The sequence below is a fragment of the Rattus norvegicus genome, chromosome 2 (assembly GCF_036323735.1).
Source record: "Rattus norvegicus strain BN/NHsdMcwi chromosome 2, GRCr8, whole genome shotgun sequence".
In the NCBI taxonomy this organism is placed as follows: Eukaryota; Metazoa; Chordata; class Mammalia; order Rodentia; family Muridae; genus Rattus; species Rattus norvegicus.
In genome coordinates this window covers 234,065,983-234,084,293 of record NC_086020.1, presented here as the reverse complement: position 1 = coordinate 234,084,293, position 18,311 = coordinate 234,065,983, and the positions used below count along the sequence as shown (strand labels likewise).

At 40.4% G+C, this 18,311-nt stretch overlaps 1 protein-coding gene across 2 annotated transcripts in view; it reads right to left on the bottom strand.

The window, feature by feature from the left end:
- The window catches only part of Gbp1 (guanylate binding protein 1), a 34,647-nt gene extending 21,719 nt beyond the window's left edge, over window positions 1–12,928 (bottom strand). The window contains exons 1-5 of one of the 2 annotated variants that reach the window (XM_017591353.3): window positions 12,771–12,928; window positions 3,095–3,303; window positions 1,262–1,389; window positions 417–526; window positions 6–205 (exon numbers count right to left, since the gene is read on the bottom strand). In XM_017591353.3, the coding sequence (XP_017446842.2) occupies window positions 6–205; window positions 417–526; window positions 1,262–1,389; window positions 3,095–3,290 (634 nt within the window). In that variant the 5' untranslated portion in view covers window positions 3,291–3,303; window positions 12,771–12,928. Of the gene's footprint in view, window positions 1–5; window positions 206–416; window positions 527–1,261; window positions 1,390–3,094; window positions 3,304–11,301; window positions 11,858–12,770 lie in introns of those variants that run through there. The other variant, XM_039103866.2, reaches the window with a different exon arrangement.
- Between the last annotated feature and the right edge of the window lie 5,383 nt (window positions 12,929–18,311).

Genomic DNA, 18,311 nt, shown 5'->3' with positions numbered 1-18,311 from the left:
CGTACCTTCCTTGAGCTTCAGAGAAATCTCCAGGTACTCATCTGCTGTGACCTGGAGTCCATCCACTTCCATTTTCAAGGTCATATCCCTCAGAGTCCACACAAAGTCGGGGAAGAAGCTGACAAACTCAGCTGAGTCTTCTACCCCATCATCCTGGTCAGGTGAGGATCTTGCTCGGATCCGATCTGTGAGCTCTGTCACATAGCTGAGTAGCTAAGGAGAAGTGGTGAACGAACAGGCTCCCCAGTCATTCCCTTCATCCCTACTCATGATTTTGCCATGTTCTGACTCACGTGTCACTCCATTAGTGAGTACGTGGGATCTAACCTTGCACTGGGACTATTCTGTCTCCTATGTGCCAATATTGCCTCTGAAGCATCCCTGGAATGAGATGTTCTTCATCACAGAAAGGATACTGCAGCTGGTCCATGGCCTGCTGGTTGATGGCTCCCATGCTGTTGTACACAAAGGTGCTGCTTAGAAGAATAGCCAGGGAAAAGATCCAGCAGTCATTCTGGTTGTCACCCTGGAAGTCAGAACACACATGAATCAGGATTGTGGTTTATTGTGTATCAGCTTAATGTGAGCACTGACAACAGGATGCTCATTTAAACAGAATTTCCTATGGTGCCTATTAAAATGAATGTTGTTGTAAAAACCTACACAAAATTTCAAAGAAAAGTATTTGGATTCCAGTTGAATTTTCAATATTTTTACTAAGATTTTTGGTTTATACTTATTATTTAAAGGCATTATTTTGACCATTGGCAGAAGTTGCAAACCAGACAGTGGATGCTTGCAGATATTCTAAAACTTAGTATAGATTTAAGTATTTCTCTCTTTGATAATGAGAATATTTACTTTCATGTCATTCATTAATACCTGTGGCTATATTTTAAATCTCTTCTAATTCTTTCCTCTTGTCCTACAAATGGAAAACAAGGCTGGGCCTCCCAACTCAGATCTGTAACTAACGTTCTATGTAGCATAAGATCAGAGACAATGAGTGTATCTTTGGTACCTTCATAAGTTTGGGTACCAGATTTAGGTTATAGATTATCATTCATAGCTGGGATACTGGAGACTGAGCATCTTGGTCTTGTTTGAGTCTGTCTATTTATTAGTGATGGCTAAAACTAGATACATGATGTGTACTTGAAGCTACCAAGGTATATTATAGTGGAGCTTGATCTTTCATTTAAAACTTGCAGAGTATTTGGATATGAGGAGCTGAATTCCAAATTGAATTCTCAATCCTTACTTTCTCCACATCACCCAGGCCCTCAGTGTCAAGCAGAACAAGCATGTGGTTTGCCTTGTTGGGGTGAGGCACACACCACATCCAGATTCCTTTTGTATGAGCCTGCACAGTGGATCCCAGAGAGAATCCTGTGACACACAGAAGAGAGCACACAGTGGATGGAGAGTTAGAAACATTTCAGGGAATTCATGTAAAAATGAGATCAATTCAAATTGGCAGACTTAACTGAAGCCACGCTAGTATTGACCTCACAACCAGAGAAATAGAGAGAAATATGAGTTTTACTCATAACATCAAATACTTTAAAATATTCAAAGTGTTTCTATTATTATATAGAATTTGCCAAACTAGAACATCTTATAGGAAATACCATATATGAAAATTCATACCAATATTATATTACATGGTAAAAGCGGAAATAATTTTCCTTTAAGATCATAAAGAAGAAAGTGTGCCAAGTTTGGACACTGGTGTTCAATATAATAATTGAAATATTATTCAAAATAATTAGGAAATGATCTAACAAAAGTCAGAAATAGTTTGTACCCAAATTGGACAGGAAGAATAAAATTATCTTTGTCACAGATCATATGATCTCATATGATTAGAAACTTCAATATTCCAAGACTAATTTTAAAGAACAATTCATACAGCACAGCTATAGCACATAAAATTATTTTGTGATTTCTATAATTAGTTTTTTTCTACACACCAATAAGGAATAACAAATAATAATGAACCGAAAATTAAGAAGTTACCATTTATAATTCCACCTAAATAGTAAACTACTTTATTATTTAGGGAAGTATACAAACTGTTTTTATAAAACATTATAGACGACACTACAATTACATGCTCAGTGATTAAGGTTTGGAAGAAACAACATCCTTAAAATATCAATGTCCCATGGAATGATGAATGTCCATTCTTTTTGTGATGGCAACCTTGCTGGGTTATTCAAGCCATGCTTAAACTAGGAGGTTCAAATGATCTTCTGACCTTAGTATCCTGAATGCTGGGATTCTGCTCTGAACCACAGCATTTCCTCTCCTCCAAGTTTGTTTTAAGGGTCAAATCCATGTGAGCAGTTTATTGAACGGTGATAAGGAATGGGAAATATATTATTCCTATGAGATGAATACTTTGATTGTCTTAGGAAAATATAATATATATATACCTTATATATATGATAATTTTACAATAATGTGAAATTGTTCAATGCTCTAGAACTATAGTTGCAATGGTCAGAAGAGTTGATCCTTGCTATATTTACTTGCAACAATAAAAATCTTTGATTTGAAACATTTTAAAAACTTTAAAAATCAGGGGGAGCTTTCTGTTACCCATGAGCTTATTCATTAAGAAAATTATCCTCATACATTTGTGTTTGTGTGTCATAGCATGTGTGTGGTTGTTAGACAATGTCTGTAGAGGACAATTGTCTCTCTCTACTTTCTAGTTATTGGATCCAGGTTGCCTGGCTTATCTATGCAGGAAGGCCGTTTACCTGCTTAGCCTTTTTCTTCACCTCTCCTTAGCATTTTAATGAATGGGTTAGAATTTATTATGGAATAGTATATAAATTAATTATTCTTATTAATACTTTCTCCTTTCTAGGATAGGAATGATTTTTCAGTCAAATGGGACAGAAGACAGAGTAAAGACCATCATGAAGTTGACTTATTCCCTGAAATAGAGTCAACATAAACTCTAAACTCTTTAGGATGTTGGATTTCAGTATTCATCTGCTTCTCTAACTTTTCTCCTCCCAACCAGGACTTACAATGTGGCTGAACAGAGCAGACTCAGTGAACCTTTATTGTTGGTACTCACCAGTTTTCTTTCCAGCCAGCTTGTTCATCAGGTAGGATTTGCCTGTACGGTAGAGGCCCACTATTGCCACCACCACCACAGGCTGTGTAATGGCTGACAGGATCTCCAGGGCCTTCTGATTGGCTCTCAATTGTCCTTTCACATTCTCAATGAGGCACACGGGCCCAGGCATGTGGATCTGTAGGGTCATGTCCATTATGGTTTCTTGCCTTTGAGGAAAATGGTGGAAAATATTAGAATTCCCTTTTTTTCTCAGAAGGTATAGTCACGCAATGCTCCAGCATGAACAGAAATTTTACTGTATTGTTCACATGGTAAGGGTGAAATTTAATAATTATAGGAGGTCTTGAAAATATTATCCAAGAAGCATAATAAAATGATAGTACTAATGAATTTTCAAAATTGATCTATTATCAACTCATACTTTCCCTTTATGTTATCATGCGAGAGATTCCTTTTAGATTCTAATTTTAAAAGGTGTGCTAGATGTTGAATAGAAAAGATAATTTATGGATAATGATTTTATTAACTTATTTTTTTATTTTTGAGATTATAACTGTATTACCGCATCTCACTCTTCCCTTTCCTCCCTTGAAATCCTTCCATATACCCCATGCACTGTCCTTCAAACTCATGGCCTTTTTTTCCCCACTAGTCATTATTATATCTATATTGTGTATATACATATATATACATATATATTCTTAGATATAACCGGTTCAGTCTATATAATGATAATGTATCATGTTTTCAGAGTTAATGTTTATTTTTAAAATTTTATTTATAAAATTATCTTTTTAAAAATTAGACTTCCTTGGTATTGGTTTGATAGCTTAGCCAGGAAAAGTGCTACTTGTCAAATATGACAACCTGAGAAATGTCCCCCATGTTGTCGGCAGGAGAACACCAACTCTCATAAATTCTTCTCTGGTGACACATATGCTCCATGTCACGTGTGCACATCATATACAAACACACATAAAGAAATAGATAAATGAAAACATTAAAAACTCCTTTAAAAGAGAATTTCTTTAATTTTAGCATTGGGTGAATTTATTTTTGTTCACACTACATGTAAGAAGTTGAATATGGATTTATTAATTCATCATTTCTTTCAATGTGTAAAGACTCTCGGGAGAAATGCTCTGTTTTCATGTTTTCATTTAGATAGTAATCTGCACAGTTGTTGAGTATTTGCCCCTCCCTCTAGCTCTCGAGAATGTTTTGGTGGAAGGAGCATGCACAGAGGCCCTTATGCTGCTGCCTCAGGAATGATATCAACACGTTTGGTGGAAACTGGCCATTCTGGACTAGAAACTCTTCCAAAATATGGAAGGTGTGAAGCAGGGCCCCAGAAAGAAGAGCATGTGAACCACTCCACAACAATGCTGTACGAACTTGGCGCACTGAGGAAACTTCAGGGACTCCGGAGAGGTGGAATGTTACAGGCTCAGAACCAAAGTCTCTTTGCTACCTCAGACTTGCCATCACGTTTATCAGCCACTCCTGTGTTTGACCTAACACCCTTTAATTGGGGAAGATAATTTTGGAACACACAAGCAGAACCCTGACTTCCACCCACCCAAAGAGTAAGCAGTTGTCAGAGAGCATCCAGGACGATGGCTAAGCTTTCCTTACTGTGTTGCCTGATACCTCCAGCCTACCTGAAATCACCTACCTCATGTTTCCAGCAGTATTTTTAAAAGTGTCTTCATCTATGAATTTATTTGCTGGGGTGTAAAACTTTATGAAACTGTTACTGTTAGCAGTTTGTCTAGGCTCTACCCCACAGTTACCTGGCAACAGTCAGGTGTGCCTGCCTCACACAAAAAGGGGCTGCTCACTCCTCCTTGGTCTCTCTTGCCTTCTTGCTCTCCTTCTGGTCTCTGCCTCCTGCTCCCACTCTTTCCCCATTCCCCAACTCTCTCTCTCCACATGCCCATGGCCAGCCTCTACTCTTTCTCTCTCTCTCTCTCTCTCTCTCTCTCTCTCTCTCTCTCTCTCTCTCAACTCTATTCTATACTATCCCATGGTGGGGCTGGTCCTTCAGAGGGAAGGGACAGGCCCACAGAGTCAGTCCCTTCCCTTACACCTTACCACACCACCAAACATATTCCTTCTCTTTTTTTATGAAACACAACAAATAGGATTATCATCATCTTCATTATTTGTCTGTGCTGAGTACTAAGTGCATTATAATCTGATTTCAGTAGTCTTTACTTACAACTTAGAAACCTGATATTCAACTATTTTAAATATTTAAGATAAATAATATTCAGATTCAGGATTTAAACCTAAACCTAAAACTGTCACATCCAATAGGGCCTCCTATGAATTCCTTTTCAGTGAAACAATTGTTTTTCTTTAACCTGTTGATGTACAATGCTTAAAAACGTAGATTTCTATGTGTCCGGTTTTAACTCTGGGTCTCTGAAGATATCTTCACACATTTATATATACAAGTACCCATCAGTTACCATGTTGGAACCTGGTATTTGGGTTGACCTGTATCTGCATCCATTTTAATTATCAAGATTCACTGCTAACAACTTGTTTTCCCTTTAATTTATCATGGGAGAATTTTCTTTTGCAATCTAACTCGTTTTTTACCAGATATTGAATGGGACTATTCAATATCACTAATATTTAGTTCAAAAATCAATTAGCCCTTATCTGTTAGAAGTAAGAGCTGTGCTCTTTTAGTCAAGAAGACGTTATGTGCCAGAGCAGTGTTCTGAAGCTTAATCAACTACACAGGACAGTGGCATAAATACAAAAGAGAAACAAGCCGAGAAAGAAATTAGGGAAACGACACCCTTCATAATAGACCCAAATAATATAAAGTACCTCGGTGTGACTTTAACCAAGCAAGTAAAAGATCTGTACAATAAGAACTTCAAGACACTGAAGAAAGAAATTGAAGAAGACCTCAGAAGATGGAAAGATCTTCCATGCTCATGGATTGGCAGAATTAATATAGTAAAAATGGCCATTTTACCAAAAGCAATCTACAGATTCAATGCAATCCCCATCAAAATACCAATCCAATTCTTCAAAGAGTTAGACAGAACAATTTGCAAATTCATCTGGAATAACAAAAAACCCAGGATAGCTAAAAGTATCCTCAACAATAAAAGGACTTCAGGGGGAATCACTATCCCTGAACTCAAGCAGTATTACAGAGCAATAGTGATAAAAACTGCATGGTATTGGTACAGAGACAGACAGATAGACCAATGGAACAGAATTGAAGACCCAGAAATGAACCCACACACCTATGGGCACTTGATTTTTGACAAAGGAGCCAAAACCATCCAATGGAAAAAAGATAGCATTTTCAGCAAATGGTGCTGGTTCAACTGGAGGTCAACATGTAGAAGAATGCAGATTGATACATGCTTATCACCCTGTACAAAGCTTAAGTCCAAGTGGATCAAGGACCTCCACATCAAACCAGATACACTCAAACTAATAGAAGAAAAACTAGAGAAGCATCTGGAACACATGGGCACTGGAAAAAATTTCATGAACAAAACACCAATGGCTTATGCTCTAAGATCAAGAATCGACAAATGCGATCTCATAAAACTGCAAAGCTTTTGTAAGGCAAAGGACACTGTGGTTAGGACAAAACGGCAACCAACAGATTGGGAATAGATCTTTACCAATCCTATAACAGATAGAGGCCTTATATCCAAAATATACAAAGAACTCAAGAAGTTAGACCGCAGGGAAACAAATAACCCTATTAAAAAATGGGGTTCAGAGCTAAACAAAGAATTCACAGCTGAGGAATGCCGAATGGCTGAGAAACACCTAAAGAAATGTTCAACATCTTTAGTCATAAGGGAAATGCAAATCAAAACAACCCTGAGATTTCACCTCACACCAGTGAGAATGGCTAAGATCAAAAACTCAGGTGATAGCAGATGCTGGCGAGGATGAGGAGAAAGAGGAACACTCCTCCATTGTTGGTGGGATTGCAGACTGGTACAACCATTCTGGAAATCAGTCTGGAGGTTCCTCAGAAAATTGGACATTGAACTGCCTGAGGATCCAGCTATACCTCTCTTGGGTATATACCCAAAAGATGCTCCAACATATAAAAAAGACACGTGCTCCACTATGTTCATCGCAGCCTTATTTATAATAGCCAGAAGCTGGAAAGAACCCAGATGCCCTTCAACAGAGGAATGGATACAGAAATGTGGTACATCTACACAATGGAATATTACTCAGCTATCAAAAACAACGAGTCTATGAAATTCGTAGGCAAATGGTTGGAACTGGAAAATATCATCCTGAGTGAGGTAACCCAATCACAGAAAAACACACATGGTATGCACTCATTGATTAGTGGCTATTAGCCCAAATGCTTGAATTACTCTAGATGCCTAGAACAAATGAAACTCATGACAGATGATCAAAATGTGAATGCTTCACTCCTTCTTTAAAAGGGGAACAAGAATACCCTTGGCAGGGAATAGAGAAGCAAAGATTAAAACAGACACAGAAGGAACACCCATTCAGAGCCTGCCCCACATGTGGCCCATACATATACAGCCATCCAATTAGACAAGATGGATGAAGCAAAGAAGGGCAGTCCAACAGGAGCCGGATGTAGATCGCTCCTGAGAGAAATAGCCAGAATACAGCAAATACAGAGGCGAATGCCAGCAGCAAACCACTGAACTGAGAATAGGACCCCCGTTGAAGGAATCAGAGAAAGAACTGGAAGAGCTTTAAGGGGCTCGAGACCCCATATGAACAACCATGCCAAGCAACCAGAGCTTCCAGGGACTAAGCCACTACCTAAAGACTATACATGGACTGACCCTGGACTCTGACCTCATAGGTATCAGTGAATATCCTAGTAAGAGCACCAGTGGAAGGGGAAGCCCTGGGTCCTGCTAAGACTGAACCCCCAGTGAACTAGATTGTTGGGGGGAGAGGGACAATGGGGGGAGGATGGGGAGGGGAACACCCACAAAGAAGGGGAGGGGGAGGGATTAGGGGGATGTTTGCCCGGAAACCGGCAAAGGGAATAACACTGGAAATGTATATAAGAAATACTCAAGTTAATTAAAAAAAAAAGAAGTACTTTACAGCGAAGAAGGAGGAGAAAGAGAAGGAGGAGTAGGACAAAGAAGAATACAAGGAGGAGGAGAAGCAGAAAACCAGAAAATATCCAGTGCTACCAGGAGAGGAAAAAAGAACTAACAATGATTCAGCCAACTGGAACAATAATCACAAAATCATAAACAATAGCGAAATCATATGAGGCATAGCTGTGAATACAAATATCCTTAACTCACCAATTAAAAGACAGACTACTGGACTAGATTTGGAAACATGAACAAACTACCTGTTGTCTTCAGGGATCACACATATCTGAAAAGACACCCATAACCTGAGACCCAATGGTTAGAAATCAAACTAAGTAAATGTTATGGGCAAACAAGTTGATGTAGCAATTCTCATACCTGTAAAGTATACTTTGAACCAAACACAATCAGAAGAGATAGAATTAGCTACTACATATCATTGGAAGGAACACTTCATCAAAAGGACATAAGAATTATAAATATTCCACAAATTTTGTTCACTTGATTTCAGGACATAAACACTAGATGATTGCAAGTGTCCAAAAACAATAACAAGAGGAGAACTCAATATAGTTAAGTAAGGACTCCAAATAAAAACTCACAAAGCAAACCTCAGAAGGAAATTACTGAACAGATCAATTGGACTTGAAAAGCCATGACAGAAAATTCCACCAGAGAGGAAATACAATCTTAACTTGGCTTCTAACCAGATCTTCCCCTTCAGTAGGGCAGAGTACTAATTCCTAGCACCCACTCAATCCTTACCCCTTGCTTCCTCCTATGGGATTCAGACCCGGGTTTGATTGACTAAAGGGTTTCAGGACTAAGAATTGTGTCTTAGTTTGCTTTCCCTGCCACGTGCTCATCTCTCAGACAACTGTTCCCACACTCTGGATTCCCTTCCCCTCCATTTCTGCTGTTAGCTTCCCTTCCTATTTTAACAATTGTCTCCTCTCCTGTCGGTTCCTATCTTCTGTTTTCACCACTCCTTCTCTTCCTCTTCTTTCCACTTTTACCTACCTCTCCTCTACTCAGTGGATAACCAAAAGAAAAAGAAGTCAAGCTATAGAGGAGGAAGTAAGGTATTTCCTGTGAAAGTCTTCCTCTCTAGTACTCTTGATCTGCTTCCTGGTTTCTTACTAATTGCACCACAGTTGCTTTAAGCAATATTCCATATTTGAAGTGGTGCCTTCACATCCTCTCTGGGTTTAAATTAATTTAGTGTGTAGCTAAAGAAGCTTGTGTTGAAGAAATATATATATATATATATATATGTAATTACATTCCAACTGCAGTTCTCTCTCCCTATACTCTTTCCAATGTCTCTCCCCTACTTCCTATCTCCTCAAAATCCTGCCCTTCTGCTTCTTTTCAGAAAAGAATGGGCCTTTTATTGGTCTCAGCTGAACATAGTGCAACAAGGCACAACTAGGCACAGACCCTCATATCAAGGCTGGATATGACAACGCAAGAGGAGGAAAAGTATTCCAAAAGCAGGCAAAAGTGTCAGAGATTCCCCCATTCCCACTGTTAGGAGTCTCTCAATACCCAAGCTGCACAAATATAACATATATGGAGAGGACCTAGGCCAATGCCCCTGACAGTGGATTCATTCTCTGTGAGCTCCTGTGAGTCTTGCTTAGTTGATTCTTTAGGCCCTTTTCTCGTGGTGTCCTCAACCCTTCTGGCCTCTTCAGTCCTTCCTCAAACTTCCTGATGGTTTTCTTCCTGAACTCCACCAAATGATTGGCTGCATCTGTTCACATCAGTAATTGGATGATGTTACTCTAATGATGATTGAGCTAGGCTAAAAAATATGACTAGAGCAGAATATCATTAGGAGTCATTTCATTGACTTTCATTTTAAATAAATAAATAAATGAATGAATAAATAAATTGAATTATGTGCCAGTTGTATTTTGTTCTTTATTGGGTCTCTGTACTATCCAACCTCTGACTCCTGGCCATCCAGGCAGTGTCAGGCATACATTCCCTCTTGTGATATGGATGTCAAATTGGACCGGTCATTGGTTGACCATTCCTACAAGTTCTGATCACCGTTACCTCAAGTACATCTTGTAAGCAAGACAAATTGCAGGTTAAAGGTTTTGGGGGCTGTATTTTTGAGTTATTCACATGTTTTGGGTATTATTGGTATTGTCCTAGTCAGTTTACACCATGTTGTATTCTTAGTCAAGATGGTAGTGAACATGGCAAATACTCTTTCTTAACCTTCGTAAAAAGAGGAAAGTCCAGGCACATGGTTGCTTCCACTCTGATGAGGTAATCAGCCAAGATGTAGGCAAGTCCCAGGGTTGTTATTATTAAAACATCTACTTCCCCAACCAGAGTAGAATAGAAGCTACATATAGACTATGCTGAAGTAGATCCATTTTTTAACAAGAATCAAATCCAAGTTACATTTATGGTATGCATAGCTTTTTTGACTATCACCCTTTTGTTATAAGTTTTAGTTAACTTTCTATTACAGACTTTATAGACATTTTAAAATCATACCCAGAGAACTTACAGATCTGGGGGTAAAGAGTTTATACATAAGACTATGATATTTATTGAGAGCAGAGAGAAAAATCATAAATATAAAAGATTTTCACAAGTGAAAATTAGAAAAAGTTTAGAAATTAGAGACTTCTATAACTATAAAGCAGAGAAAGTTTAGATGTAAGAAATTTTGGGATCTTTTGTATGTTTAGTGGCATAAGTTCTAATCATAGGACAATATGAAAATCAAGTGTGCCATTTATTGGCCATTGATTGATTGTACTGAGGCCAAGTCCTTCACAGTTAAGACAGCAAGGATTTAATAAAATCTCTGAGTCCAAGGAGGAAAACAGAAAGGGCTTCAGGCAAAATTATGCTGACCTGAAGTTTCTAATAGCTGGAGAGAGGAGTCTTATCACAGATATGTCCATGTATTGAACACTTGGGTTATATGTTAGCAGAGCCAGAGAGACCAAGAAATGGCTTGAATCTCAGTAGAGAAACATTGTAGATGGAGGGCAGAAGTGGCTGAAGACTCTAGCATGAGGGGTAGAATATGGTAGGGGGCAGAAGGCAGCAGAACAAATGATAAATACATACCTTACATGTCGTATTAGCAGCTTGGTTTGATTAAGAGGTTGGGCCCATTGAAAAGGGTTAATTTATGTCCCAGGGAGTGGGATTGACATCACATTTACAAAGTGAGAACATGACTACTACAAGAAATTATTTAGAGGAAGGTTTTGTTGAGATATGATGGGCATCTGGAAGATTACAGAGCAGAGAGAGAAAGCAGTAGACCAAACTAGATCATGAGAGAGATTTGGGGGTGGAGAGAACAAGTAAGGAAGAAGAAGAAGATGAAGAAGCGGAAGAAGAAGAAAAAGGAGGAGGAGGAGGAGGAGGAGGAGGAGAGAGAGAGAGAGAGAGAGAGAGAGAGAGAGAGAGAGAGAGAGAGAGAGAGAGAATGCAAAAGGAAAAGATAGAGTAACAAGGAGATCATGGGAGAAGAAGAAGAGACAAGGGGCAAGGAGGACCAAGAGAGACAGAGCCAAGAGAGAGGAAGCCAAGAGTGTACATGGCTAAAATGGCAGTGTTAAATTGGAATAAGAAGCTCAGGGAAGGAAAGCCTATGAGTTGGAGAAGGTTAAAGTAGGGGGCAGGATGAGAAGAGGAGTTAAGCACAGAGGGAGCCTGGAGTCAGCAGATACTTTGGAATTGTGCCAAAGTTGGACATTTGTCAGTTTATTTTGGACCTGACACCTTCATCCTCTCTCCTGAGTTTCAGTTTCTTTTTCCTCACTAAAGGGGCTGTTTTCCCAGCATCTGGCTTTACTATTTTTAAACTTGTTATTGAAAGAACATATCCATGTTCCTTTCAGTTTCTCCTTCTGACTGAACTGAGTGAATTCCTTCCATGACAATGAAATCCATGTCCCTTAAAACACTGCAAGCTCTAAGAAAAAATATTCGGAAGACATTTCCATATTTCAGCTTTAGCCATACCAGACACAAGCTAAGCCTTTGGGGATACGACTAGGTAATACTGAGATATATATGAACTCCCACCTCAGCATTATCTCTATCAGATTGTGTCATGTTTTTGCAAGGAATGAACTGAGGCTTGTGACTCCCTAAATGGACCTCTTCTTCCTCACTCTTGAAATACAGGTCTCTTTGGAGTGGGAGAGAGTTGCTTTGATGATAAAGTACATCTCTTTATTTATTATTGATTTGGAATTTTAAAATAAATGAATATTTATTTATTCATTTCCAGATGGGTTTCCATGTTTCATATGAAAAGAAAATCCCATTAGAAAAGGTTGATTTGTCTAATTCTATGAAAACATGAGGTCACAACAAAGTTCTCACAGCAAACTTTCACACCTGGAAGCACAAATATCCAACTACGACATAGTGAGAGAAATGGCAAACAAAGAATCAGAAGTGCAAACAGGATATTGTTGTCCCTCATTAGTTTACTAGGTGCTGTGTTTCTTACCTATATGTTTATGGGTTCTCTTCTGAGTGTAGTACCCTGCACGAGTAAGAAGGTGAGAAGTTCTTACCTGCTTTTCTTTTCCACTAAGAAGGAGGACTTCCACTACTGAGACGGAGGACTTCCACCACTGCTTGTCTCTGTCTGTTCTTCCTTTAGCTCTAAAGTCCTTCAGAGATCTGAATGACAGAAGAAAACATGTGAAGGACTGCTCTCTCCATGGAACTAAAAATACCTACAGCTAATGAATATTCATAAAAAGACTGCTGGAAATATTGCCAGGAATCTCAGTGTCTGAACATGATATCTTGACCTAAACAGTTTCAGTTTTGGAAGAGACTTCAGAAAGGGAAGATTTATAGTAGTCTGAGAAGTCTAGATCTGATATTCTGAAGTTTAATTGTGAAAATAGGTACATAGAAGTTGTCTGGGTGGTTTCATTAGACATGCAACAAGTGTGTAAAAGCCCATATAATACACACAGCATCTTATCCAACCCTTGTCAAGTAAGTAGCTACTACATTCTTGGGAGAAGTTCCTGGTAGAATAGAGTTGTTCTAGCTCAATGCATAACAAACATTTTCTTGTGTTGTATAGAAAGTGAGGCACAGAAAGAAATAACATTTTATTTATGTCAGGAAAACAAATCTGGATGCTCAGTTTTCTGGCAATTCTCCTCTTCTCTTCTCTTCTCTTCTCTTCTCTTCTCTTCTCTTCCCTTCTCTTCTCTTCTCTTCTCTTCTTTTCTCTATCTCTCTCTCTGCTTCTGTCTTATTTATCCTTCAACTCTTCCTTTCCTTAATTCCCTTTTGCTTCAAATTGAAAACTGAGAGCCAAACCCGAAATCTGCCCACAGAGAGCTGGTCTCTCATGAGCACTCTCACTCCTAAGTGCACAGGTGGGACCCAAACTTCCTCTCCACTGACAGTCCAAAGAGAGACCAGCCAGGAGCTCACAGGGCACAGGAACAGCAGAGAAGCCTGGACTGGGACACTTCTGGTCTCAATCTGCACCCAGAGCTAAGGCTGTCCCATAGACCCCCCAGACCCAAAACCTGCCCACAGACAGCTAGACTCCCAGGAGCACTGCCACTCCTAAGCTCACAGGTGAGACAACACTTTTGCTCCACTCACTATCCAAGGACAGGCCTGCCAGGAACACACGGGGCTCAGCAGTGAAAAAGTGACCTGGGACAGGACGTTTCTGGTTTCTATCTGTGTCCAGAGCTAAGGCTGTCCCACAGTCCTCTGGACCCTAAACATGCCCATAAAATGTGGTCTGCCAGGAGTGCTCTCACTCCTTAAATCACAGGCTCATATTCCCTCAAGATGAAAAGCTCCAGTCAGAGACAGCAAGACCAATTAACATCAGCGATAACCAGATGGTGATAGGCAAGCACAAGAATTTAAGCAACAGAAACCAAAACTATTAATATGTTCCCCTATGTAATAAATCTCTGTGGGAGAGACATCCTTTCCCAAATGAATGTTTTTATGTGTAGCCCTAACAAGATGGTTACAAACCAGATGCTCGCCTAGGGATTCCTACCAGGACAAGGATTCGGGAAATGAGGACAGGGTATTAAAAACCATTAGCCATGACACAGAGGCTAGGTCAAAGAGGTTTGGGATCCCCGCCTTCACATTTTCCCTAGCAGCCACAGTCATGACCAGGTTCATGAAGAAAAGTTCTCTTGGAGAGATACTGCTGCCATTGGGTTGATCAGTGGCCACTAACTCAGGAAAAAATTGGCTGCTGCAAGACAGTTAGTGCAGGAACAATTAGCAACTGGCCACATTGAGCTATCCTCTTCCCCCTGGAATACCCCAATCTTTGTTATTAGGCAAAAGTCTGGGAAATGGAGACTCTTACAAGATCTCTGTGCAGTTAATAAAGTTCTGATACCCATGGGAGCACTACAACCTGGTCTTCCATCTCCTATTGCCATCCCTGCTGAGTTCTTTAAAATTGTTATTGATTTCAAAGATTGTTTCTTTACTATACCTCTTCACCCAGAAGATTGTCACCATTTTGCATTTAGCATTATCCAAGTTAATTTCCAGGTACCCATGGACTGCTTTCATTGGCAGGTACTTCCTCATGACATGGCCAACAGTCCTACCCTGGCTCAAAAATATGTACCCCATGTAAATCAGTCTGTCAGAAGAGCCAGGCCACAGATATACCTCCTTCATTACATGGATGATATTTTGCTGGCCACTCCTGACCAGCAGCAAGCCCTTTCATGTTTTCGACATCTTCAGGAGGCACTCAGCTCCCAGGGGCTTAAAATAGCCCCTGATAAGATTCAAATACAAGACCCCTATTCTTATCTGGGGTATGACTTCGAGCTAGAACAGATCTGTACCCCAAAGTTGAGCTCTGGCTTAGATCTCTTAAAACTTTCCATGATTTTCAACAATTACTTGGCAACCTCCAATTCATTCACCCCTATCTAAAGATTCACCCCAAGGCTTTAGTCCTTCTCAATGAACTTCTTTCAGGAGATTCTCATCCCTTGCCCCGCCCCCTTGAGCCCTTACCTACCCAGGCCATCTCAGCACTACAACAGCTAGGTCAAGCTATTTCTTCTCAGGTCTCATTTCTGATTTATTACACTGCTCCCCTATATTTTATTGTTTGTGCTACCACACATATGCCAGTGGGAATCTTTTGGTAACAACCCTGGTCTCCCAAAGAAAAATGGAATGCCCTGGATGACAAGGCCACCCATATTACATTCCCTGCCCTTATAAACCCCATATATCAGGCTAAACGGGCTCGTGTTCTACACCATCTAAATGCCTCCACGTTTCATCAGACGTTTAAGATCTCTGGAGATCAAGCAAAAGACATAGTTAAGGCCTGTGGAGCATGTGCCACCTTGCTGACAGTTCCCCAATGGACATTGGTCTCCAATGAATGATGGCAAATGGATGTTACCCACCTTCTCTCTTTTGGGAAGTTAAAATACCTTCATGTTACCATACATACTTAGAACTGGTGATCACCCACACTTTACAGTGTATGGCTACCATGGGGAAGCCACAGGTTAGCAAAATTGACAACAGCCTCGGATACACGGGAGCTAAACTTCAACAATTTTGTGCCCATTTTGACATCAAACATGTCAGAGGCATCTCATATAATCCTCAGGGCCAGGGCATTATATAGCAAGACCATCAGACCTTAAAAAACATGCTTCAACATTTAACAACAGTCACTGATGCCTATTCTCCTTTAACGGCTTGAAATAGGCTCAGTCATGCCCTCTTTGTACTTTATTTCCTATCTCAATAATCCTGAGGGCTGGTCCACTGCTGACCGTTTGTGGCATCCTAGACAACAAGATTCCCACGCATTAGTGTGATGGAAGGATCCTCTCATGGGGCAGTGGAAAGGACCAGGCCACATCGTCATCTGGGGATGAGGATCTGCCTGTGTTTATAATAAAGAAAATGCTGGTCCAAGATGGCTGCTAGAGAGGCTTCTGAGGGCTATTAATTCACCCTTGTCCAGAAAGGAGCAATCATCTCCTCCTGAGACTTCTTTTTCTCTCGCAGATGCTGTTCCTCCAATTATTCCTTATGACCCTTGCATGGACTATCATTACCTTTCCCTAAGAATATCGCCAATGGGCATTTCCCCTGGAATTACACCTTTCTGATAGACATGACCTGGTTTGGGACACCTCTGAGATTTCCCCCACACCACAGTGGCCCCTCAATCTGACCCCAGATTTGTGAAAACTTGCCCAGGGTTCAGCTGCCCCTTGGTGCTAAGAAGATAAGTTTGGCTTGACTCAGTCTCCTGAACATATCTACCTAGTATTTCCTTCGCTTCCATGTTCCATCAGGGGCCGGCCCAGAGAGATCCAAAAATCTATAATCTGCTCAGTGATAATGGTTATTGCCACAACATTCTAGGGTCTCATTACTTTTATATTTGCTCCGGCCTCCATCGGGATCATTCCCTTTTGCATGAGTGCAGTGCCCTTAATGATCTCTACTGCTGTTCATGGGGCTGTGAGACCACCGGAGATGATAATTGGCATCCCACCTCTTCCTGGAACTTTTTTACATTAACTTATACTACCTCCCATCCTACTAATATGCATGTCCCAGATATTCCCTTTGTGAAAGTTCTAATTCTAAAACAAGGGGATGGTGCATCTCCCTAAATATTAAATTTACCTTCACAGGTCGAAACCAGGATTGGACACGTGGACAAACTTGGGGCCTTAAAATGTCAGGTGCCAATACAGGGATTATATTTACCATAAAATTGTTTAAAAAGCCTCTGCATTCTTCCTTCCCAGTCTCCTTGGGCCCTAATCCAGTCTTGATTCCTCCTGTCCCTCCAAAAATTTTCCAGAGCCCCATGACAGCCCCCCATTACATACAATAACTCCAGCCTGCCCATTTCATCCAGCCCACCCAGTTTATTTCCCTCAGGGGCCCCTAGCCCCCCAAACTTTGATTCTCACCTTGATCAATCAAACCACTTTTTACCTTAAACCTTACAGAACCTAAGTCAGTTGAAGATTGTTGGCTTTGCTATCATTCCCAACCCCTTTTTTATGAATGAATGGCTGTGGTTGGAGAATTTATCCCCATAAATGATTCCCGCCATCTGAGATGGCAACACAGGGAATGGAATGGTTTGTCTCTTGTCAGTCAAGGGGAGGTGGAAAACCAATTTTGATATCAGCTTTCACCCTTCTCTCTCACTCTGTCTTTTTTCTAGGCCCTCTCTAACTTTTTTCATGCTTTCTTTGACTACACCTGTCTTGTCCACATAGAAACAGCATTCTTCTTTTAGGGCTGCATACACTCCCCCCCCCCATTGAAGGAAAAGCAGATCAAGGCCTCTACAATTCTGAAGGACCACCTCAGAGAGGGAGGAGAGGAAATCAGTAAGGACATCCACCCCCTGTTGAAGGTGTTGGACATCAGCATCTATGGTGGCACTCAATTCATGGTAGCGGCTGTTTGAAAGAACAAGTAATGAAATTCCTGTACCCACACCCACAGCTCCCAGTCCCAACAAAACAGAAATAGTGACGGCAGAGATGGGCTCACCCCACTGTCATGAGAGGCCAGGGGAAAAATCATGAGACTGGTCCCAAGATGAAAAACCTCTTCACAAGGATAAAAAACTAATTGAGGAACAAGTTGGACCAAAACACAAAAATCAGAACTGTCAGTATAAAATGCCTTGGTGGCCAACAAGGGGTAAGCCCATCAAGGAATATCCACTATGAATCATTTTGTGGCGGAAGGTAACTAGAACATTTATCTGGGGAGATAGTCCTATTACATAGATGGGTATATTAGGTGCAAGTGTGACTTCCATCAACACACAATCCCAAGCCAGATACTTGTGAATGTGAGAGGTCATTCCATTTCCCCATCTGCCAGAAACACAAACAGGAGTTATTGGTAGAGGCAACATTAGCATCAACTAAAAAACCTTCATAAAAGAGGCTGGGAATGATAGCACAGCCAACAATCATCTACCACAGAGAGAGGTAGCATTGATTGTAAGAAAAGTCTGATTAATCAAGGTAAAAATCAGACTCTTGGTCTCTGGAGAATATATGGCCTGGGGG